The sequence below is a fragment of the Mobula birostris genome, chromosome 17, assembly GCF_030028105.1.
Source record: "Mobula birostris isolate sMobBir1 chromosome 17, sMobBir1.hap1, whole genome shotgun sequence".
Lineage (NCBI taxonomy): Eukaryota > Metazoa > Chordata > Chondrichthyes > Myliobatiformes > Myliobatidae > Mobula > Mobula birostris.
The window spans coordinates 35,096,609-35,122,245 of NC_092386.1; the positions used below are offsets into that span (position 1 = coordinate 35,096,609).

General features: G+C 37.9%; 2 protein-coding genes across 2 annotated transcripts in view; one reads left to right on the forward strand and one right to left on the reverse strand.

The window, feature by feature from the left end:
- The window catches only part of LOC140211606 (uncharacterized), a 112,300-nt gene that overhangs the window by 80,562 nt on the left and 6,101 nt on the right, over window positions 1-25,637 (reverse strand). The window lies entirely within an intron of this gene.
- anxa1a (annexin A1a) lies at window positions 7,071-24,192 on the forward strand. Its single transcript, XM_072281515.1, has 13 exons — window positions 7,071-7,172; window positions 9,019-9,086; window positions 11,579-11,672; window positions 12,629-12,723; window positions 12,845-12,958; window positions 13,879-13,969; window positions 14,059-14,138; window positions 17,969-18,025; window positions 18,113-18,206; window positions 19,187-19,282; window positions 21,535-21,593; window positions 22,586-22,708; window positions 24,008-24,192. The coding sequence occupies exons 2-13, from the start codon at window positions 9,033-9,035 to the stop codon at window positions 24,065-24,067; spliced, it is 1,017 nt and encodes a 338-aa protein (XP_072137616.1). The 5' UTR covers window positions 7,071-7,172; window positions 9,019-9,032; the 3' UTR covers window positions 24,068-24,192.

Sequence of the window (25,637 nt, forward strand, 5' to 3'; positions counted from 1 at the left end):
TTGTGTCATTTTCATTCAAACTAGTTGGTCAAGATGTAGCTAACAAAGCAGAATGTTCACTGTTTAAGTCATGATAGCTGGCGTACAGCAAATACATGCTGCCACTTGCATGGAGGACGGCCCATTTCAGTTGCAACATAAGTGGGACTAATGGAACATGTTGATGATGCCGAGCTGAGAGGAATATTAAAATCACAATGGTAGTTACTGGATGTTAGTGTGAGTGTGAGGAGTAAAGTACTGGAATGTTCATGATACATTAAATGGGGTGGGGGTGTGAGGAAAGTGGAGGGTTGTATCGGGTAGGACAGTGGGTGCTGTTGAAATACTTCTTCTGAGGCAGCCCCTCTCAAACAAGGATGACTTGCTGTCATCCTGATCTCTGAGAAAACTGATAAACCCAATATGAGAAATGCATACTCTTCCGCAGAGGAGGTCCCCAGTGCACGATGAGGTGGACTGAGATGGAGCTTTCAGTCCTCTGAAGTGAGTGGACCTTCTTTTTTCCTATCCACAGTCTGCACCATATTCCATAAAGCAGTAATGAAGAACTTCAGTGCTCTTCCAACAGCTTCTGCAACAATGATGTACTTTAACTCCAGTCCAGGGCAACTAGTGCTGACCACATCAGAGAAATTTAATTTCCAACCTCCCAAAGAAGACATGCAGCCAGAGTAGCAGCACACATCCTGGCTACATGCCTAATCATTTTGACGAGATCTCAGCAAAAAAAAAAAATGCTATTTATGCGACAAAAATAGCCCATTGCTCCCTATGGCCCTGCTACTCCCTGTGACACTATTTCCAAGCAAGATTGAATTACTAGGCTCCAGTTGTAGAATCCACTCAGTAGCCAAGGTTTAGATTGTTTATATACTGTACATTTGTGAATTGCTGCTGATTAGAACACTTTCTAAATATTCCTAAGCAGCTTTAGAAAATTAAAGCCAAAATATCTGTCTGCTTGCATTTGTTTCTGTATTCTGTTCAGCAGTAGTGAAGTGAGTCACTCTGACATGGCGGATTTTAATGTGCCTGCTGTTTCCATTATGTCAAATGACTCATTGGCATGTTAATCATCAAAACAAAAGAATATTAGAAATAATAACAAGAGGAGAAATTCAGCCCCTTGCGCTTGCTTGAACGTTCAATGTAATTCAAACCTATAGAGGTGGGGTGTAAGGGTTTTGCTGGTTCTTCACTCTGCAGAACCTATTCTATCTTTGGCATTATAAGGACTACAAACGGACATCAGGACCATCACAGAGGCTGCTGAGTGAGCCTCTATGTGGCTATGGATCAAGAGATGTGGCCCGTGGACCAATGCTGCCAGGACACAAGCCGGGCCTTGATCAACCCTGGCTGGGTTGTCTGGGCAAGGATGTCTGACATTGAAAGACCCGAAACACCCAATGAACCCAGATTACTAATGATGTGTCCCAGTGCATCCTAGGTTGTATCTCAGCACCAAAACTAAGATCTTGGTTGATTGTCAACCACAGAAACAGCTTCCTGCATCAATCCTGCACTCTCATAAAATTAAATTGTTTTTCTCTTTCAAGAATTAGCAACAAATACACCTGTCGAAACTCAGATTTCTAAATCAGCCCACTTCACTCCTTTTAAATTTATGATATTACACTTTTATATTCTGATAAAATGTTCATGTACATATTAATATTTATTCTAATTACTCCACAGATAATGAAGTTCAATTTTTAAAATGTAGTTTATGTAACATTTAAAATAAGCTTTTGGGTGCTTTTTTATCTCATTCATGGGAATTGGACACTGATAGAAAGAGCAACATTTATTGTCTATTCCGAAATGCCTTTGAGAAGATAATATGAGTCTTTCTATTGAACCATTGGAACGGCTATGGTGAAGGTATACTTCTTGCTCTGGAAGAAATTTCCACGATTTGATCCAAAAACCACATACTTTCATGTACTTTACGGCCAAATTTTCTCCTTGAATGAGCCATCTGTTCATAATTTTGTTCATTCAGTGAACTTCATTTCAAGAAAGCCTTAAAAGGCAAGAGCACACCAGACATTTGTAAATTATTAAATTCCAGCTTTAAGTAAACGTGGCATGTGCAAAGACTGAACTACATAAATAGGAGAATGAATTCTTGACTTAGTGACAACCCTCAAATGCAAACATAAAATGTCGTTATTCCTGATATTTGTTTTACAGAAACATACAAATTTAAATCCCTAAATCAACAATCACAGTCTTGTTACTGTGAGCCATCCACCAATAAACCTCAGCTTTATGCTGTTGAGGCAGGAAGGCTTATTGAGAGATCGGCTAACCTAGGTAATTTTTAGCAAATAGAGGACAATATTTTCCTTTCTATGGGTGTCAAGACTGCTAGCTAGGTTTGAAGTATCAGGTAGGCCTACTTTTTCAAGACACCTGCTCCCACTTAGTATACAACCTTTCCACCATTCGGCTTACAGGAGGAACCTCTGCTTCTGACCAGGCCATTTTGCTGAACTTCTTATTTGGACCAGGACAAGGCTCCTCCCCAGATAATTTTTGAAGATCTGCATAGGAAATGTAATCTCATGAATTGAGTTAATAGCTGATTTTAATATAAATAGCACCTGACAAAAATAGACTGTGAGCAATAACTTATAAGTAGGTGTATATCATCATAATAGGAGCTATTCAAAATTGTAAGGAGAGTTAATGGTAAACTATTCCTAAAAGGGTGTGAAAGGTACAGAAAGCAATTCTAAAGAACCCTGGTTGTCAAGGGAGATTGATGTCTGGACTAAGGCCAAAAAAGAAAACATATGTCAGGCACTGAAAATAGCAAAGGACAGTCAGAAATATAGTATGTGTTTTGGCATTGGTTTGTTATCGTCACATGTATCAATGTACAGTGGAAACACTTGTCTTGCATACTATTCATTTAATGGTGCACTGAGGTTGAATAAGGTGAAAACAATAACAATACAGTGTAAAGTGTAAAAGCTGCCGAAAAAATGCAGTGCAGGTAACAATAAAGTGTAAGATCACAATGAGGTAGATTGGCTGGAATATATTTAGAGCAGAAAAGGTAACCAAGGAAAGAGTAAAGGACAAAAATGGAAATCCATGTGTGAAGATGGAGGACACAGGTAGGGCCTTAAATGAATGTTTTTCATCTGCGTTCACCAATGAGAAGAACATTGTTCAGAAGGATGGATAGTAACATTCCAGAACATACTATCATTTAAAAATAGGATATTTTAGATGTCTGAACAGGCACAAAGGTAGAGAAATCCTCAGGACTACTGTGGGACGCAAGAGAGGAATTTGCTCAACCCCTGAGACTGATAAGGTACCAGATAACTATCTGAAGGGAAGCAAATGTGGCACCCTCCTTTCAGGTAAGTCAGTATAGCATCAGTGATAGGGAAGAAATTGGGAAACATTCTGAGTCACTTAGTTACAGAACATTACAGCACAGAAGCAGGCCTTTCGGCCCACCTACTCTGTGCCTACCTGTTGTTCTGCTTAGTCCCATCGACCTGCACTTGAATTATAGCCCTCCATACCACTCCCATCCATGTACTTACCCAAATTTTTTAAAAATGTTGACATTAAACCAACATCCACCACTTTCGCCAGCAGTTCATTCCACACTCTCACCACCCTATGAGTGATGAAGTTTTCCCCCTGATGTTCCCCTTAAACATTACACCTTTCACCATTAACCCATGATCTCTAGTTCTATTCTCACCCAGCCTTAATGGAAAAAGCCTGCTTGCATTTATCCTATCTATACTCCTCACAATTTTGTACACCTATCAAATCCAACTTCATTCTCCTACGCTGTAGGGAATAAAATCCTAACCTGTTCAACCTTTCCCTATAACTCAGGTCCTCAATTCCTGGCAACATCCTTGTAAATTTACTCTGCACTCTTTCAATCTTATTGGTACTTTTCCTGTAGGTAGGTGACTGGAACTGCACACAATATTCCAGATTAGGCCTCACCAAAATCTTATACAACTTCAACATAACATTTCATCACCTGTACTCAATACTTTGATTATGAAGACCAATGCGCCAAAAGCTCTCTTTACAACCCTGTCTACTTGTGACACCACTTTCAAAGATTTATAGATTGGAATTCCTAGACCTCTCTGTTCTACCCTACTCCTCAGTGTCCTACCATTCACTGTGTAAGTCCTACCCTGGTCTATTCTTGCTAAGTGCAAAACCTCCGCATATTCACCACCCTCTGGCTAAAGACATTTCCATACACCATTGTTTTAAAGGAATGTCCTTCTATTCTGAGGCTGCAGACTCTGGTCCCAGACTCCCAAACTATATGAAACATGCTCTCCAAGTCCACCCTACCTAGGGCTTTCAATATTCAACAGGTTTCACTGAGAACCCCTCATTCTTCTAAGCCCAATGCCATCAAGCATTCCTCATATGTTAATCCTTTCATTCCCAGGATCATCCTCGTGGACCTCCTCTGCACCCTCTCCAATACCAGCACATCCTTTCTGAGATAAGGGCCCAGAACTGCTCAGAATACTCCAAGTACAGTCTGACCATCACCATATAAAGCCTCAACCTTACATTCTTGCTTTTATATTTAAGTTCTCTCAAAATGAGTGTGAACAGTGCCTTCCTTACCATTGATTCAACTTGAAAGTTAGCCCTGGGAGAATCCTGCACATGGTCTTGCATGTCACTTTACACCTCTGTTTTATAATTTTCTCCCCATTTGGGAAATAGTCTACACTTTTATTCCTTCTACTAATCCATGATCATTCATTTTCCTAAACTATACTTCATCTGCCACTTCTTTGCCCATTCTCCGAATCTCTCCAAGTTCTTCTAACGGCTCCCTGCTTCCTTAACAGTACCTGCCTCTCCACCTATCTTTGTATGATCTACAAACCTGGCCACAAAACCATCAATTCCATCATCTCAATCATTGACATCGAACACAAAAAGAAACAGTTTCAACACTGTCCCTGTGGAATGCCACTAGTCACCAGCAGCCAACAAGAAAAGACCCCCCTGTATTCCCATTCTTTGCCTCCTGCCAGTAAGACAACTTTCTATCCATGCTAGTATTTTTCCAGTAATATATAGACTCTTGTCTTGTTGAGCAGCCTCATGTACAGCATATTCTCAAAGGCCTTCTGAAAATCCAAATAAACAACATCAACTGACTCTCTTTTGTCTATCCTGCCAGTTATTTCCTCAAAGAATTTCAACAGATTTGCAGGTAAGATTTCCTCTTAAGGAAACCATACTGACATCTGCCTATTTTGTTACGAGCCTCCAGTACCCCTACAACTCATCATCGGTGGTCTCCAGCATGTTACCAATCACTCAAGTCAGGCTAACTGAACTATAACTTCCCGCCTTTTGCCTCCGTCCCTTCTTAAAGAATGGAGTGACATTTACAATTTTCCAGTCCTTATAGCTTCCATATAAGGCAGTCGGTTGACATTGGGACACCAAGGGCAAGGGCAGGGGGCATGGGGCATGAGTTGTTTGTGAGCTGGCTGTGCTCTTGATGAAAATTCTCAATTATCTTCCCAAATTCTTCACTTCCAGGGAAAAAAAATTGGCACAAAAAAAAAACAAACAAGTTGAACCATTATCACGGGCACTGGCATAAATCAAGTTACCTAAAGTTGCAGAGTTCAGTGTTGAGTTCCAGTAGGCTGCAATGTGCCCCGACAGAAGATGAGGTGCTCTTCCTCAGGCTTGTGTTTTCCTCACTACGACAGTATCAGACTTAAGACTCCACAGAGCAGTACGCCAGTGTTGAGAGTGGGATGAGGAATTAAAGTGAAGGGCCGCAGGAAGATCAGGGCTGCTCCTGCAAAATTACTGCAGGTCTTCCATAAAGTGATCACCCAATCTGTAGTTGGTTTCTTCAATGTAGAGGAAGGTGCATTGTGAACATGGAATGCGGTACACTAGGTTAGAAGAAGCACAAATATGTTGCAGTTTCACCTGGAAAGGTTATTTTGGTCCCTGGATGGTAAAAAGGGAAGAGGTGAAAAGTTAAGCATAGCATCACCTACAGTTGCAAGGGAAAGTGTCACAAGAAGAGAGTAGGGTGGTGAGAATGGACAGTAGACCAGGAAATCATGGTAAGAATGGTCACTGTGAAATGCTGAAAGGGGAAGAGGGGAAGGCATGTCTGGTAATGGAATCACATTAAAGGTGGCCGAATTGTGGAGAATGATCTGTTTTATGTGGAGGCTTTTGCCAGCGTCCTGTAAACTTTTGTTAGAATGCAATGTGTTCATTAACAGCATTGGCAACCGATGGGAATTTATTCTCTCAACGTGTACAATAAGTGCCACCCGCACATTGCAACTTGTTTACTGTGACTTGGAATACTGGAAGAGCTTCAACTTAGCTCTAAAGATAATTTTCACACCCACTGAAGTTGAAGTACAAAACTGAAGCAAGAAAAATTGAAAAAACTCTTGAGGCAAGTACAGTCTTCACTGAGATTGGTTCTGGTGTTGATCCACCAATTAATATTATGGCTTGCATACCATTTTGGAGCCAGCATACGATAGAGATCAACTTCTGTGGACAGCCAAATTTGAGAAGGGTAATCAATGGTACCTGCTAATGGATAAAAAGATTTTGACAACATCCTCAATATAGATTTACAAGGTAAGGATCTGAAGTATTCTTCAGTCAGAAACATTATTACAGACCAGAACAGGTACTTTTCAAATCATGCGAAAGAGGAAACTTCTGAATTTTTACCTGAGTTTGCAAATTCAGATACTTTATGTCTATATATAGTACCATGTATAATTTTCAGTTTTATTGTCCTCCTGTAAACTGTAAAATTATTTGATGACTAATAATATACTTGTTTATGAAACAGAGCGAACATCGTCCAATTTCCAGGTCATTTTTGTATGTGAAACATTGCTCTAGTGACCTTAAATTCTTTACGCAGATCTTCAGGTTGTTCACTGCAGCTGTACCAGTTTTGCATAGCTTGTAAGATCTAATATTTGATTGGTTCAGTACAGTCTGCAGTGTTCAGTCAATCAGACACAAGTCCAGCCACAGATGACCTCATTGGGAGTGGCAAGGATATAAATTCACAGTCATACAACTGACTAGGAGTAGTCTGTGGGACTGTTAGTAGCAGCTAGGGTTTACAGTTGGTAAGTTTAATTTACTTTTAATATTTGTTCTGATTAACTATCAATAAAAGCCATTACGTTCTGTAGAAATGTAAACTTCTGCTGAACAATACTTGCATCTTTGATTTGAGATCACTTTGTAGTGTAAGACTATTTCAACGAGTCTGTTTCTAATTTCAACACATTCTGTATGATATGGTTTTAAGTTTATTCTGGTAAAGTGAGTTACTAGTTGTTTGAGAAACTTTGAAACATTTGACGTGACAATGATCATAAAGTTACCAGCCTTTGAGAGGAATGTTGTGAGTCAAGTATCTTGGCAGGAGGAACTGTCTGGAATGTTAACCCATTCTTCACAACTTGAGTTTTGCTCTAAAATGCGTCCTTACATAGATGTTGTCAGTTTATACATTTTACCTCGTATTTGGGACAAGAGGTTACATAATGTCAATTGTCTGTTTGATTGGGCTAAAGACAATTGTATTTAGAATATTGAATCAAATGATTTATTTGGAGCTTGTGCGTGTTCTCTTTAGAAATGTAGTTCTGGAATTAATGTTGAATATATCACTCTCCATGACTTGGAGATGCTTTGCTTTTTCTCACTGGTCCATTGACAGAATTATGAACCTGCTTACACCTGACAGCAGTGGTGTCTGATCAGACTGCGGTGGTTGAATCCCTTCTCAAGGTCAACAGCTGGGAAAACACTGGACTTGATCAGTGATGTCCATGAAATTTAGGAAGATACAGACAAAAAAATATGGACACCAGACTGCAATTTGTATTTTGTCCTGTTGAAGCACCAATCCCATGGGCTTTAATGAGAAATAAGTTGTCTCAGTTTGTTAGTATTCTTGATAGGTTCAACTAGTTCTTTTTTAATGCTGGACTAGACTCTTTTAGCCTTTTTATAAGCTGTTTGGGAGGTGGGATGTGTGGAAATCCACTCCTGTCCTTCAGTCTGATGGTTATAGTTGTAATCTATAACCTTTGCACCCTTTTTACTTTTTTTCATTGCTCCCATCAGCCTCTGAAATCTTGCTCAATGGGTGTGGTGCTTTGCTTCCTACAATGCATAACATTACGTTTAACAGTGCTTTCATATGGCGAGAGATATGATTTTGAAGACTCATAACTGTTTAAACAAATTCAAATTCTAAGCTTTCTATGCATTCAAATTGCAAACACTATTACATTGTTCATATTCAACAGATTATCACAAGCAATTATATTTACAAACATTTCAGCTGACTCTTTCTTGCAATATGTTCTGCTAATTCTAATTCTGCAATGTGCAATAAAAAATGGTCTGCTTTTTCCCCCCACAATCTTTATCCTGGATTAGAATTTTATAATCTCTCAAGGAGGCTTCTTGGCTTTGTTTTTTGGCCTGTAATGGAATAAAATCTAACCACTGTTCAAGAAGTGCTTTTATTCTGTTACTAAAGCTTAAGTAAATACAGTAGTTGGAGAAATTTTAATCTATATACTTGAGACTGATATGGGTGGCATGGACTGATGTATATTTTTTGCCTCCTTCTCAGTTAGAGATGCTTTAAGGTGACTGAATATTAGCCTTTTACAGAGGAAGACATACTAATACACTAAACCTGCCATAATTAACATGAATTTTCCTGGTGAATTATAAGTAAAATTCTAGTCAAAGTATTGAACATCAGTGTACTAAAAGGAAATAAAATCTGACTTTCAAACCTCTACAATTGTCTGGAAAAATAATGAGCTAAAATAATATTTTGATAGAGCATTCAGCTAACAAACACCATTTCTTAAATTGTATAATTATAATTGTTTCTAAGATGCTTTTCAAAAAAAAAAATCCAATAATCTGTTTTATCTTCAACAGGAAACTAACATAAAATGACAACAAACATTATCAGTCAACTCCTCCTGAATGCCAAATATCGCCCTCACGTAAGCATTTATAATTCCCAGTCTTGCTCTTTGCACAGATGGTTATTAAAAACAGTTACATTTTTGATAGGAAGATTTTCTCCTTTAGTTTTTGGGGTACCAAATTGAAAAAAGCCTTTGGCCATTGGAACTTCATAAATCAAAGTATTGAGAACAAGAGATGGGATGTTATGTTGAAGTTGTATAAGATGTTGGTGAGGCCTAATTTGGAGTATTGTGTGCAGTCTTGGTCACCTACTTACACAACAGATGTAAATAAGGCTGGAAGATAACAGAGAAAATTTACAAGGATGTTGCCAGAACTGGAGGTCCTGAGCTATAAGGAAAGATTGAATAGTTAGGACTTTATTCCGTGGAACATCGAAGATTGAAGGGAGATTTCATAGAGGTATACTAAATTATGAAGGTATAGATATGGTAAATGCAAGCAGGCTTTTTCCACTGAGGTTGTGTGGGACTACAACTAGAGGTCATGGGTTAAGGGGAAAAGGTGAGAAGATTAAGGGAACATGAGGGGAAACTTCTTCACTCAGGGGGTTGTGAGTGTGGAACAAGCTGCCAGAGCAAGTGGTACATGCAAGCATGATTTCAACATTTAAGAGAAGTTTGGATAGTACATGGATGGTAGAGGTGTGGAGGGCTGTGGCCCAGACACAGGTTGATGAGAGTAGGCAATTTAAATGGCTTGGCATGGACTAGATGAGTCAAAGTGACTGTCTCTGTGCTGTACTTTTCTATGACTCTATTACTTGATTCTGTGAAGTGTGTTCAGCTTCACTTTATAGAGAAGTCTGAATAAACTTTGCTACAGTTGTGTAAGTTTTGTAAATATATATGCATATTCAATGCTCTGCTAATAATAATAGATTTATTCATTTTGGTTCAATTATTTCATTGATTATTGCCATAAATGTGCCATAAAGGTATAGCATCTGCATGATATATCACCAGTGTGTTTGCCCTTGCATAAGACCAAAAGACACAAGAACAGAATTAGGCCATGTAGTCCATTGAGTCTGCTCCACCACTCAATCATGGCGGATTTATTTTCTCTCTCAATCCCACTCTCCCGTCTTCTCCTTGTAACCTTTGACATGTTTAGTAATCAACAAACTTCAGCTTTCACTTTAGAGGGATGAGGGAGGATCTCACTGAGCTATATCAAATATTGAAAGGCCTAGATAGAGTGGATGCGGAGAGGATGTTTCCAATCATCAGGAGAGTTTAGGACCAGAGCGCACAGCCTCAGAATACAAGAATGTCCCTTTAGAACAGAGAGGAGAAGGAATTTCTTTAGCCAGACAGTGGGGAATCTGTGGAATTCATTGTTACAGTCCAGATTATCATTGAAAAGGTCCCTTTCAGCAGCATTATCCACTTACTGTTCTGTGCATCAATTCCTACTGAATTGAACTTGTAAATATAAATTTCAAAGTAATTTTCAGACTTTATGCTGCTTTGTAATGACAATCAAGAAATCCAAAACAATGTAAATCTACTTACATGATCTTTATGACTATTGGAATAGTAGTTATTCAATATTTTTGGATTACCTTTGTTTGACAACTTGTGAACAAAGGTTCGATTTTTCTATTAACGACATTGCATTGTCAAGATAGTTGACAAAATCAATTAATTATGAGAATATCTCATAGGTTATGTTTCCTTTCCTTGCAATGATAAGGATTCAAATATAATTGAGAAGCTATTGTTAGTATGTTTGGAAATATTTCTATGAATGAATTACATTACTAAAGCAGACCATTATTCAACAGGCTTCCACTGATTTATTAAATGTTAATAATGTTACCATGCCACATTCACAGATAACATAGAGTACAGTCCATACCAAACTGTTACTCTGCCTCGTCCCATTGACACACACCTGGATCCTATCCCTCCATACAAGTACTTATCCAAATTTCTTTTATATATTGCAATCAACTCTGCATCAATCACTTCCACTGGCAGGTCATTCCACACTCTCACTGATCACTGAGTGAAGAAGTTACCCCTGAGGTTTCCCTTAAATATTTCACCTTTCACCAATGACCTCTCACCCAACCTCAGTGGAAAAAAATCCGCATAAAGTTACCCTATCTATACCCCGCATGATTTTGGATACCTCTAACAAGTCTCATTCTCCTGCACCTCAGGGAAAATAGCCCTAACTTATTCAACCTTTCCCTATAATTCAGGTCCTAGTCCTGGCATTATCTTTGTAAATTTTCTCTGTAATTTTTCAATCTCATTGATATGTTTGAGAATGATACGTCTAATGATGTGAGCTGTGACTAGGACATCCAGATCGTTAATAAGTTTAAGAAAATCTTTGGACCAACAAAGATGTACAGATCAAGCAACAACATGTGATCTATAAATATGCGATGAAGTAAAATGTCCACATCTTTCACCCGCTGTATAGAAGGCAATACATTAACTGTAGAGATGTATCATTACTGTGATATTTTCTTCCACCTACCCAAACGTAGCCTTCTTCCCTTGATGGAGCAACCGTTAGACCATTTCCTGGCTTTGACCCAAATGCTGATGCAACTGCATTAAATAATGCACTCAATGCAAAAGGTAAGCAGATTTTTAATCTTTAATCTGGCTTGATTTTAATATGTTATCTTAGGTAATTACTGGTTCCTTGAACTGATATAAGTTCAGTCATTCTTCCAATGGTTTATTGACTGTATATTGCAACTTGGTACTGATTTAAATGCAGAAATAACTGAGTTCATTTGTCACAAGCTCAATCACAAAACTTCCTCGACCCCAGAGTCATGCAGCACAGAAACAGGCCCTTTGGCCCACCATTTCCATGGTAACCATTAATTAATTAATTCTAATCCAGGCTACTAGTTTTGGTTCATAACCTTGGGTATCTTAATGATTTGGTTACTAGTCCCAAAAGTATTTACATGTTGAGAGTACCTGCCTCTACTTCCCTTTCCTGATTCCAATACCCTTGGTGATATGTTCAGATTGTCTCCAAAGCTAGCTCTTAACCTTGTCCGACATCTATGTCTTCTGGTATTAGATATCTATAATAGGGTAGGTTTTCTACTATCTTCATGACTATGTTCTGAATTTTGCATGCTTGTCTCATGTTCTCCCTCAACTGCACTTATTGCAAAGAAAACATACCCAGTCTATCCAGCTGCTTCTCTTAAAGAAAATGCAGTGCAACCACATCCTTCCTGTAGTATAGTGACCAGAATTCTTCTGCACCAAGGTCCTTCTGTTCCTTGGTCCTCCCTAAGGACCTGCCATTCAATGTTTATTTAAACCTTGTTTGTCTTCCCAAGGTACATCAGCCTCACACTTATCAGAGTCAAATTCCACCAGCCATAGCTGTAAACCAAATCTTCTGAAATGTTTGTATTAATTTTTCAAACAAAGATTGAAATTTTTCCAAAAAAACCTTGTGGTGTCTTGGTACTAACTTGTGGAATTTCATCAGTCATTTTGATTAGAATCTTCCCTTGTCTTCTAAATTATGAATTTTTTGACTGTCATTGTATACTGATTTTAAGGTGTGGATGAAGATACAATCATAGACATTTTGACAACACGAACTAATTGTCAACGGCAACAAATAGCAGCAGCTTATCAACAAGCTGTTGGAAAGGTCAGTTATTCCTTAAGCTGGTCCTGTTGGGGTAATGTGCACAAACCAGAATTAATTCATTGATTTTATTATATAATTTTTACATAGAGACTGATAATTTGAATTTTTTATATCCTGCCAGCAACTCAGAGATGTCATTAAGAGCAGTCTGTCCAAGAAGTTAGAGACAGTGGCTCTTGATCTGCTGAAAACTCCAGCTCAGTATGATGCACATCAGATGTATTATGCTATGAAGGTAATCATTTCAATAACTGTATTTGATCCTTTTTTCAGTAAAAAAAAATCCCTAATCTTTATATTGAAACTTCTTGCAGCTAATGGACAATATACTGGTGAGGTCAACAAAAAAAAATTCTTGATTTTACTGGCCAGTTTTTCCACTTTTTTAGGATACCCATGCAATGACCTTTGCTCAAAAGCTTCCATTGGCAATACATATGAAAGATGGACACTATTTTCCCCCTATTTGGGATATCCTCAGAGCCTCCTAATCAGCTTTGCACAAAACTCTATTTCTTTCACTGACTAAGTGTACTGTTAGTGGCCTTCCCAGGATGTGCATACTTAAACTAAATCCTGTTTCTTTGTACAACTTTTTGTGGCGTTTACAGTACTTTGCTTTTCTGGCCTTTCATTTGAACACTGGGTAAAACTGAAATGGGAATCTAAATTTTAGCACTATTAAAGAGGCACATTAAATGTGTCCATTAACTTATCTTAGTGGGGGAGGAGGGAGCGGGACCTGAAGTTTAACACAGTCTGTTCCCTTTCACTCAAGCATCTTGCCCATTTAGTGGAATGGTTAAAAATTACCAATACATTATGGCCATCAATTCTGTATTTTAATCTTTTAACAGTTGAAAGTTTGTTGGTAAAGGAACAATTTATTTTTACAGAGTAGAGGAAATTCTTGGCAAATATAGATCAGAGTGAATTGAACTTCATACCAATTAAGAAATTAGTAAGTTTAATGATAGAATATGTGAGGGCAGTCAGGAGAAAACGAATGAGTTTACTACCAATTAAATCATGGAATAAGATTTTATTTGTGGCATTTGCTGAGATGAGCCTTGCAATTTAGAAACACAATCCATCTTTGATCCAATCCTTCAAACTATGCAGGTGTTATTAATTTTCAACTTTTTGTATTGATAGGGTCTAGGTACTGATGAAGGTACATTGGTGGAAATACTTGTAACCAGGGGCAACAAGGAGAAAAATGACTTGATTAAAGCTTACAAAGAAGGTAATGCATTTGATATTGTGTGCTTGGGGGACATTTTAGGACGTTGGGGAATGGAACTTCATTTAAATTTTCAACAACTTTTTTCCCAGAATTTAAGAAAGATCTGGCAGAAAAAATAAAAGGTGATACATCTGGAGCATTTCAAAAAGCTTTGCTCATGCTACTTGAGGTACTGCAAACTACATTTTACTTTGTTCAAATGTCCTTTCAATGCTGCTGTATTTTGTATTTTGGATTGTATTCAACAAATAAGAAAGCTGTCTTATTAACTGTCCAACTTTAAGCAAGGCAAAAAAAAACTTTACCTCATTGACATGATGAGGGTATTTCTCAATGCTATCTAAGATTTCCCTGAGATATAATGAATTGTCTTGAACAACTAGTGTATCTTATTTAGCTGAAGGCAGAAGAGTCTGTTGTTTGGACTTGATTGCAATGGATAATGTTCATATTTCTAAGTCTGGATGATATGTGACCTGCACCACCAAATTCAGGTACAGTTGCTACCATCAGGCTCCTGAACGAGCATGGATAACTTCAGTCAAGTCTGAATGGGTTCCGCAACCAATGGACACACTTTCAAGGACTCTGCATCTCCTGTTCTCAGCATTGTACACTTATTTTTATTTTTTATTTGAAGTTTGTCTTCTTTTACACTTTGATTGTTTGTCAGTCTTTGTGTGTAGGTTTACATAAATCCATTTATGCCTCTGTTCTACTGTGAACGCCCGCAACAAATAAATTTCAAAACAGTTTATGGTGATGTACACATAGTTTGATAATAAATTCACTTTGCTCTTTGGGGAAAATGAAGCTCATGGTCCCATGTGCCCTATTTCTCTGATCCTTGATGTACAAGTGTTGTTGGAATATCAACTGTACTGTGGTGAGAGGACTGAATATGAAACTATATGAGTTAACAATAAAGCACTATTTTAAGTTGTCAAGCTGCATTCATCCCTGAAGGTAGAGAGTATTCCACAGTGCTCCTGGTTTCTTGTAGATAATGCAAGACTTGAATTAAGCTGCAAGTCATTGCCACATGATACCTGGCCTTTGATCCCCTTGAAACCAGAGTATGAGGGGTGATTGATAAGTTTGTGGGCTAAGGTAGAAGGGGTCAATTTTAGAAAACCTAGCACATTTATTTTTCCTACATTTACACACTTAGTCCAGTGGTTGTGGAGCATACGGATCCCTTCTTTGTAGAAGTTGGCATCTTGGACCTCCAGAAGTGGTTCACAGCAGGGGTCATTGATAGGTTCAAGGCCTAAAGTAGGAGGAGATGTTACTAACTTCAAAATTTCTGCATTTTCACTCAGAGTTGAACTGCACGTGCATGTAACAAGAGCTGTATAACTCATCTCCTTCTACCTAAGGCCACAAACTTATCAATCACCCCTGCTGTGGACCACCTGGAGGTCCAAAATGCTCTCGTTATATGCACGTGCAGTTCAACTCTTTGAATGATAATGCAGAAAGTTTGAGTTAATAACTCAGCTCCTTCTACCTTAGGCCACGAACTTATCAATCACCCCTGCTTAGGACCACTTCTACAAAGAAGGGATCCATATGTTCCATGACCACTGAACTAAGTGTGTACATGTAGGAGGGGACTATGCTGAAAATAAATGTGCTAGGTTTTCTAAAATTGACTCCTTCTACCTTAGGCCACAAACTTATCAATCATCCCTCATATTTTTGACTGTTCTATTTAAGTTAATGATGATTGCCATACTCAGTGTTTATGGCAAGCTGCCTAGTAATGGGTTAAACTTTGATCTTGCCTGAAATTTGTGGGTCTTCCTGCATTAATAGCTTCAAATGCTGAGAAGTTCCAAATGAAATGAAACAGTACTATAGTCATCAGTAAACATTGCTACATCTTTGCCTAAAGGTAAAGCAAATGGGATCTGGCTTCTCTCAATTTTCAGTAGTATAATCATCATCATTATGGGCTGTGTCATATGACATGGGCAGTCTTGGTCTCCATGGCCATGATTTTTCTTGGCAATTTTTTCTATAGGAGTGTTTGTCATTACCTTCTTTCGGGCAGTGTCTTTACAAGATGGGTGACCCCAGCCATATCAATATCTTCTGAAGTTGTCTGCCTGGTGTCAGTGGTTGCATAACAGGGACTTGTGATATGCACCAGCTGCTCATATGCCCGTCCAGTCCCTGCTACTATGGCTTCACGTGTGTTCCACAGGCTCCACACTGCCACCCCATCAATAAAAGGATGTGTCTTTCACAAGTGCTATTGAGCGGTGCTCATTTTAGTTTATGACGAAGTTCATGAAATGTTATCAAGGGGAATGATAATTAGGATCTTGGAATAAAACTCCCAGATGATGGAAATACAAAAATTACATTGAGCATCATCTGTGGTGAGAATTGAAATTCGGAGTCAAGGACTCACCATTAGAACTAAAGGGAGAAAATGGATTTAAAATTGTGCAGAGAATGGACGGGTAATCTGTGAGGCATAAACAAAAGCTGTTGAGGTAATTTTCAAAATCTGTGAGTTGTAACAAAATTGAGGCAAAGGTGCAGCCACATTCATGGAGAAGTGTTTCCCTAAAAACGGCTTAAACCTCAATATTAAAGCCAAAGATTCTAATGTAACGAGTGGGAGGGGGAGATGCTGGTAAATATGCTGGTTATCAATGGAGCAACATGAGTCAAGTAAAGTGATGAGCAACTAGAAACTTAGAATCAACATATGGATTAAATGGAGGTGCTTTGTAAAGCAGCCACCCAATGTAGGTCTGTGTGCTCCAGTCTAGAGGAGGCCGAATTCAGTACTAAATGCAGTGCTCTACATTCAAGATGCTGCTTCATGCAGAAGGACTCTTTCCTTCTCTGATAGTTGGAAGGGAAGTATGGAACGAGAGAAGAATGGTTGGTGGAGATGAAGTGAAACAATCAGGGACGATGAATCTTTTGAAATGAGTCTTCTCACTTTTGCCAGTTCTGATGCCACAAAACATTTTGTTTCTCTCCCCTGACACTGCCTGATCAGAATGCTTCCAACATTTGTTCTTACTGTCAGGATGTGGTCTGACTGTTTAAGTCTTTTGTAGCTTCATTAGAGCTAACTGAATTAATGTTGCAGATTTATAGTTTTCAAGTCTGTGATTTTAATTTTCAAGTCCACAGGAAAATTTTTATTTATAAATAGGGTGGGAAGAAGAATTATCATAAACAGGAGTTTGTACTTGGCCCTAGTCTATTTTAAGTATCTGTATTGCACAGCAAACTTATTGTATAAATATAGCTAACCTCAAAAGATCCTGGAATTCCCTGCCTTTTAAGAAAATGGTTGAACATAATTCCCCCTGAACATAGTTCTTGCTAGACTGTTGAGTATTCCTTATGTTCACAGGCACTTTGGGATATTTGTGTGTGAGGGGGGTAGGGGGTTAGAAAAGAATAAAGATTTACTCTCATTTCCAATACAAGATGCATAATTACAGTACCAAACTGACTTGACTGTCAACTAGAACAGCAAAGTAAATGTTACAATTGACATGAAGATACTATAGCCAAGTTCCTCTAACCTGTATTGTCCTTCCCATAAAAGATGTGAATATGAATTCATTACAAATAATTGTTATTTCTTGCCCCATTAAATTACTGGCAGTTGTGCATTAACTATTTAAGGGCTGCTTGTACCTTTGCTATGATCCTCTGCAGCTATTTTGAGGATTTTTAAACTTCAAGATGTCTAAATTATATGTACACTCTGTTTTCTTGGAAGGAATTTTATATTTGATAAAGACTTAAATTATGCATTTTAATTTTAGTGGCGCAGAAGCCTCACTAACTAGAAAGTCACATTGGTTCCTCTGAGTGCTCTGATTTTCTCCCACATTCTAAAGATATATGGGTTAGTAGGTTAATTGGGCACATGCGTGTAATTATGTGGTGCAGGCTTGTTGGCCTGAAAGGGCCTGTTAATATGCTGTATTTCTAAATAAAAATCTCCTTAAACCTCAGTCAACCAGAGATGAAAGTAATGAAGTGGATCATGATCTTGCTGATGATGATGCAAGGGTAAGTTGAATGCATTTCTCAAAATTCAAACTATTTTGGTTAAGACTGCTGAAGTAACTGAAAGACTAAACTATGTCCTTTATTCAGGCTTTGTATGAAGCTGGTGAAAAACAGAAAGGGACAGATGTTGACACATTCGTTAAACTTCTGTCGAGCAGGAACACTGAGCATCTAAAAACTGGTAAGATTACATCAAACATCAACATACTAACATATCTGGCTCAACTATGTAACCACTGTTTGATGAATATTGGGTTACTAAGTAGTAAGTTTTAAATCCGTGTGTTCAAATTTCAAGTGGTGCAAGATGCCTTATTTGTGGCTTGTACTGATTTACTTGAGTTATGATGTGATAAGAGTTGGACATATTGCAGGAAAGTTCCAATTTATTTAACTCTATACAATTCATGGCCCAAAATGAAAATCTCTCATTCTTCATTTACCTCAGCATTAAAGTTTAAGACCAGAAGACTTGGGTAGAATTAGGCTATTTGGCACATTGAGTCTGCTCCACCATTTCCTCATGGCTAATTTATTTTCCCTCCGTAAGACATCTTAATTTAGATTTTTACCAAAGAACAAAGGCTGTTTAAATCTTGATTTGCTCTTGTGTGATACCACCCACAGTGTTTCATGTGTATCATGGTAAACATAAGACAAAGCACTGTATAATTTACATGATATCAGATAGAAAAAGTGACAGCAATGCTTTTTCTAGGAAAAGGAAGTTGAATTTGTAGGAACTTTCAAATTTGGGGAAAAGAACATTCCTTCATAATACTGCATGAAAGATAAAAAGTGCATGCAAAGTAAAATAGCTCTGATGTGATTGCTTATTGTTACTTCGAAACTTCCTAGACTGGTATTGGAGAATTTGTTTGGATAAACAGTTTGACTAATCCTACGATTAAATGAGACTTTCATACTTGCCTTGATTATGTATTGGTATCTGAAGTGACCCCAGTACATAAGAGGGGTTTGAAACATTTTCCAGATTGTATTTTGCATCCAATTTATAATTGGATTAATTATTCAAGACTTGAACTTTGAAGTGTTTAAACTAAAATATAGCAAGATTCTGAGCTATAAATTTGTATAAATTAAAAAAAAATTCATGCATCATTGAGAAAACCTAGTCACTGTCCTGTCTTTTCATCTTAGTGTTTGAGAGGTACACAAAGTACAGTCCACATGATGTGGGCAAGGCCTTGGATCTTGAGCTGAAAGGGGACATAGAAAATTTACTAATATCTTTGGGTAAGTAAGTCTAGAAGCTGTGCTAATCAGTTTAAATATTATCCAAGTGAAATTTAACTACATTGTAGTGACGGTGCCTTTAGATTTACCAATGGTTTATTTGTTGGTACTCATAAAAAAAACTCTTCAAAAGTGAGCCAAAACCATATATTTTTTTTTAATTCGCTCAACAATCACATCAAATACCAACGGCATTCAGCAAACACTTCCTGGAAGTAATGCTAACTTAGAACTGATGTTCAGCTGCTGATAATTGGATGTGGTGCTTAACATTCAAAGTGGATTTTAATGACCATGTTTGGAATGGAAGCATCACATTGTTAAAATAGGTTCAACTCTTGTGTGACTAGTAGTAGGCGTTTGGATATGTACAATTATACTTATTTACCCACCCTTGCTAGAACATCACATTTTGGTGCATGAACATATGTAAGTCTCTGCTTTCAGAAATGACTGATTCCTGTCAGACTAAAATGCAGACAAATGGGCTCAGCTTCAGGATGTTGGCCGTGATCAAGGGCAAGTTGAAAAATGTACTGAGAGAAATCTTACGTTCTATTTCTGGAATTTTACATAAGCATACATTTGAAAAACAACTTATCCAACAATTAAAGTTGCTTCCATTGATGTGAAGTGCATTCAAAAATATTGAACTTGTATCATTTGGGATAAGTAGTGCTACAATTCAATATTCTGAAAATTCACTGCATTCCCATTAAATACAGCACTTGTGTAAAAGGCTCAAACTTAAGAATGGTTAATAATAATCCAGAACCAAAGAACTGACAAATTTTACATCAGTTCAAAGACAAAATATTTGAGTACTGAAGCTGGGAAGCCAGTCTATTTCCTTGACAATCAGTGTGAATCTGTTTGAAGCAGTACTTCTGAACTGAGGCTATTTGTACTACCTCTGTAGGATGGGTAATATAAAAGCTAGCATAGAATTAATAAATTGAATAGCCATCAAATGTTTTAAGGAAATGTATGAAATTAAGTCTTCACATCTTCCTTTATTGCTGAGTGGAAAGGTTTTTGGAAGATGGCAGCAAACAATAATTTCTCTAGGTTCAGTTCTTCACCACAGCAAAATATTATGTAATAGCAACATTAAGTGGATAGGAGGAAATCTACTTAGCTTCATCAGGAGTTAGAAATTTTTTGTACAATCAATTCTCAGATTAAACATACATCACATTTGGGTTCATCAATTTGGTGACTTATCCAAATTCCATTTTGAGAGGTGACACCAGACTGCAGATATTGGTTGCTGAAGGGAGTAACTGGATAAAGAAATCAGTGAGTCACCCAGCATCTGTAGAGGAAAAGTTAACATTTTGGGTCAAGACCCTGTATCAGGACTGAGATTGTCTGAAGTGGTAAGGGGCCATGCCCAAGAGCATATTGAAGCAACATGGCCCAAGTCCGAGAGCAAGGAACAATATAGCTTCCTACATTTGGCCAACTTAAGCACTGGGCCAGATTGAAAAGGTCAGGATGTTGAGGCCAGAAGAGAGGGATGGGCTGATGTTCAGCATATTGCTTGGTGAGGTTTACTTGTCTCTGCACTGAACTGAGGCTGTGGCTTGCAACTAATGGGCTCCTGGATGGGCTGCAGTGATGACTAGCTGCATGGTTGTGGACTCACTTTCGTGAACTTCAGTTCTGAATGTTATTCGTGAACTCTTATTGTTTGCATGTTTTTTTCCCCTGCAGATTGGGTATTTGATGGTCTTCTTTGTTAATGGGTTCTATTCGGTTTCTTTGTTTTCTGGCTACCTGTAAAGAGATGAAACTCAAGGTTGTAAATAGTACACATACTTTGATAATAAATGTACATTGAACTTTGGTGAGAGGTGCAGGAGCTGGAGGTGATGGGTGGAATAAGGAGAGGAGAATGAAGGATAGATGGAATCAGGCAGGGGACAGTGGAGGCTTCTACCTGCCAGCACCTGCTTTGCCTCTCACATTGCTACTTTATACATACTCGGTCCTGATACAGGATCACAACCTGAAATGTTGACCATTCACCTGCCTCCACAGATGTTGCCTGATGCACCTAGTTTCTGCAGCAGTTTTCTGTTTCTTCAACCTTTAGATATTTGCCAAAGTGGTATTTACGAGCATTTAGAGGTGATTCCCAGTATAGAAATACCACTGTTCCTAAAGCCTGCATTCCAATTCTATAACAAAATTTGTTGTATCAAAAGGAACTTGAATTTTATAGTAATGTCACTTTTTTTTGTACATAGTAAAATGCATTGGCAATAGACCAGCCTACTTTGCTGAGAGGTTGCAAGCTTCAATGAAGGTGAGTGTGCCAAGTGTTTGAGAAGCAACAGGTAAATTACTGAAAGGTATAGTAGAAAAATTAAGCCCATAAGCTTAAAAGAGGCTGTAGCATTATGGTGGAAAACTAAATCACCAGACAGACAGCAGATGCTGGTAATTTTGAAAAAAGATGCTGGAAACATTCATCAGGTCAGACAGCATCTGTAGAATGTACTGTGATTTCAGGTCAAGGATCTTTCATCAGAAATGGCAAAAGGAACAAGTTAACTTTAGCTGCAGATAAAATGAAAAAGGGGTGGATGGATTAGACAGTGACCCTCTCTAAGGTGAGGTTAAATCTGCTTTGGTTGATGAAGTCATTCAGTTGTTGGACTAATTGAGGTAGCTGGAGCAACAATGTAAGTGTTGTTGAGGCTGGAGGAAATGGCCATCAGATCAGGCAGTGTCAATGAAGAGAAATTGAATAACTGTTAAAATAACTAACAGAAAAACTGGCCAGATCTAATGCAAATGTGTCACCTGGAATTCAGTTTGATAGCACAGGTAACTTCACTGAAATAAAATTTTGATATGCTGCTTATGAAATTGTAGGAAGCCATATGTAGACCAGAGTTGATGGAGAATTAGTGACTGGCAACTGGAAACTTAGTCATCCTTGCAGACTAATGAAGGTGCTCTGTAAATTAGTCATCTGTGTGCATTGTCCTCTAATGGGGGTTACATTAAGCACAGTGCAAAACATAAAGTTGTTTTTGCAGACCATAGAGAAATGAAGTTTGGGATTCAGTATTAGGACCCTGTTGCTTTTATTGCATATTAATGATTTGTAAGTAAAGATACAATGCAAATATTAAGAAACCAATTTGTGGGATAGCAAGACAGGCTACATTTGATACAGAAAAGTGAGATTGACAGAAGAATGGAGGAAAAGATGTGCTGTGTTTAACTATGTACATTCATGCCTTTCTAGCACCTTGGAAATTAATCCAAAACTTATTTTTGCACTTTCAGGGTTATGGTACAGATGATAATACTTTGATCAGAATTGTAGTTTCCCGTTCTGAAGTGGATTTGAAGGATATTAAAGTGGAATACAAAGCTAAATTTGGAAAAACCCTTAACACTGCCATCAAGGTAAGATGAGTTTTCACTTTTGCGTTTGGTCTACAATTCTGAAGATTCCACTTACTTTGTAACCCAGTGTCTGTGGCAGTTAGTCTGTGAGGATGGAAGAACAAAGGTGTAGAATTGATAATCTTGATCATTGTGGAAAAATTGGTATAAAGTCCTTAACCGTAGAATTAAATAACAAAAATATGTGCAGGACAAACTATTTAGCAAACCCAATTCCTTTCTGAGGTGCCTTAGTAATTGATAAATATGAATATAGGATAGTCTTCCACAGTCCTTTGAATCCACAAACATGTAGCTAATAAAATTTAGTTGTACAGCAGAGATGGGTTCATTAATTTATCAGGCCTATGCTACCCCAGTAGCCACTTGCATTAGTCTCATGTTCTCCCACGTTCCCAGCTGGGGTAAAATTTAATGGCCAATTAACTGCCAATCCACATGCCTTTGGAATGTTGGAGGAAACTAGAGCACCCGTAGGAACCCACGAAGAAATGAACATATAAATTCCACAAAGCGTCTGTGGTTAGGATTAAACCTGGGTTTCAGCTGTGAGGAAGCACCTCTATCACTGTGCCACTGCTTTCCAAAATTCTGTGGCCTTGAACTGTTCGTTAGTTAGTGACTTGTATAAATAAATACGCCAGCTTAATGAGCTTGTGAATTTGATAAGACATAGAGGTAGCTCAGAATTGTACAGATATTGACTGTAATGCTGCCATAGTGCTTTCTCCATGTTGAGGCTACTTTCATTCAGAATTCTAAATATTTAAAAGCCAAGGTTATAGCTTCAAATATTTAGGTATGATTGTATGCAAATTTGTCTGAAGAACTTGCTTTGTTGGTTACATGTGGTTAATAAACAGCTGGGATATCTGAACTTTCAATACTAAACTTCAGAATATTGCCCTTGGAATGAGCGCAGCATACTTGACAGAATATTTGTCAGAAGTAACAAAATACTATTCTTGGTTTATATTTACAAAGGAAGTACTAGTAACTTTTTCCCCTTTTCTAGAAAGTTTGCATTACATTTAAGTTTAAACAGTATCTTATTGGATAAAGTATTCATTCAAGTATTTTAAGTTCAAGTAAATTTCATGAAATACGAGTTTAAATTAAATCTGCACGTAGCCATGTATCTTACTTGTAATAATCTTTGATCCTTGGTCATAATATTGTTTTTTTAAGATGACCTTGGTTTTCTGATTTGAGTATAAAATGATTTCAAATATGCTCAAGCATGTATTTATTAATGCTGGAATAAAAAAGGAATGCATTCCATTTTATTTTTCTCTACAGGATGAAACCAAGGGAGATTATGAGAAAATCCTGCTGTCGCTCTGTGGAAGCAATGAGTAATGTATGTTGATCCAGGGCAGTTCCCATTTTGGTGTAAAGATGACAAAGCAGTGAAAATGACTTGGAGTTGTGGAATCAATACTGTATATCTAGTTGTACCAGGTGCAAATAAAATACCAAATTGATCCCATTTTGTTTTTTTCCCCAAAATGAATCTATTGATCAAGCTTCCAATTTCATAATGGATAAACATCACTGTTAGCACAATTATATTACAGCTCAAGGCATTCCAGAGTTCGGAGTAAAGTTCTGCCACTGTTTGTAAGGAGTTTGTACATTCACACCATGCACTGTGTGGGTTTCCTCCGGGTGCTCCAGTTTCCTCTCACAGTTCAAAGACGACTTGGTTAGTAAGTTAATTGGTATTGTAAATTGTCCTGTGATTAAGCCAGTGTTAAATAGATGGATTGCTGGGTGGTACAGCTCATTGGGCCAGAAGAGCCTGTTCTGCATTGTATCCCTAAATAAACTATGGGACCCTTTACGATAAAGCAACGTTTTTGAAAATGAACAGATAGAGGAGTATAAAATTGGAAGGTTGAGAAAGTATTTGTCTGGACCCTTGCATACAAAATGCCAGTATTACATTGGGGGAGGGTGAAGACTACACAGGATTTAGAATTTTTGTGGAAGAACAAATATTGCAAACTCTAGAATTATGAATTTAATAATGAGTCTGTTAATATATTTAAATGGAAGGAAGGGCTAAAGCATGCATTAGATTTCATCACATTGGATAGCTGTTAGCATAATGCTCTTGCTGCACCAGCGGCTGGGGTTCAACTCCATTCACTGCCTGTAGAGAATTTGTATGTTATTTCATTGAATGTGTGGGTTTCCTCTAGATGTTCCAGTTTCCTGCAAAGATATGTAGATTAGTAGAGTAACTGGTCACATTGGTGCAATTGGGTGGATTGGGCTTGTTGGACTGGAAGGGCCTGTTACTGTGTTCTATGTTAAAAAAATGTCTGATTGAATTTTGGGCTAAGCATTTGTTATCTTGAAATGAAAGAAGTTTTGGAAGTATTCATTAGGTAAAATGAGTCACTGCAGTACAAGTCCAATCAACACTTGCAGACACAACATTTGTGTGGCTGGTTCAATAGGCTTCTGGTCAATGGTAACCGCATGATTATTAATGGGAATTGACAATGGAAGCGTCAGGAGTAGATTATTTAGTTTTCTTGTCAAAAATTATATTTCTATAGCATTATCAACTACGTCTGCAGGTATGCTAGCATGGACTGCTGCAATTTGAGTTGCATATCGAATTGAAGACCACACAATTACCAAACATTTCACTTCTGATCTCATGCAGTAGTAAAGGTGGTTTTGGATTAGGGTGTTGCTCCAAGGAGCACCTGTAATAATATCCTTGGGCTGAAATGATTGACTTCTAATAACAACACTCTTCCTAGACCACAAGACACACAGAAGGAGCATAATTAGGCTTTTCAGCCCATTGAATCTGCTCCATGAGAAATAACTCAACTATTACAATGTTTGCTCTTTTGATGCCCAGTGAGGTCTATTTTACCAGAGTGCCTTGCTTCTGGAATTAATAATTTAG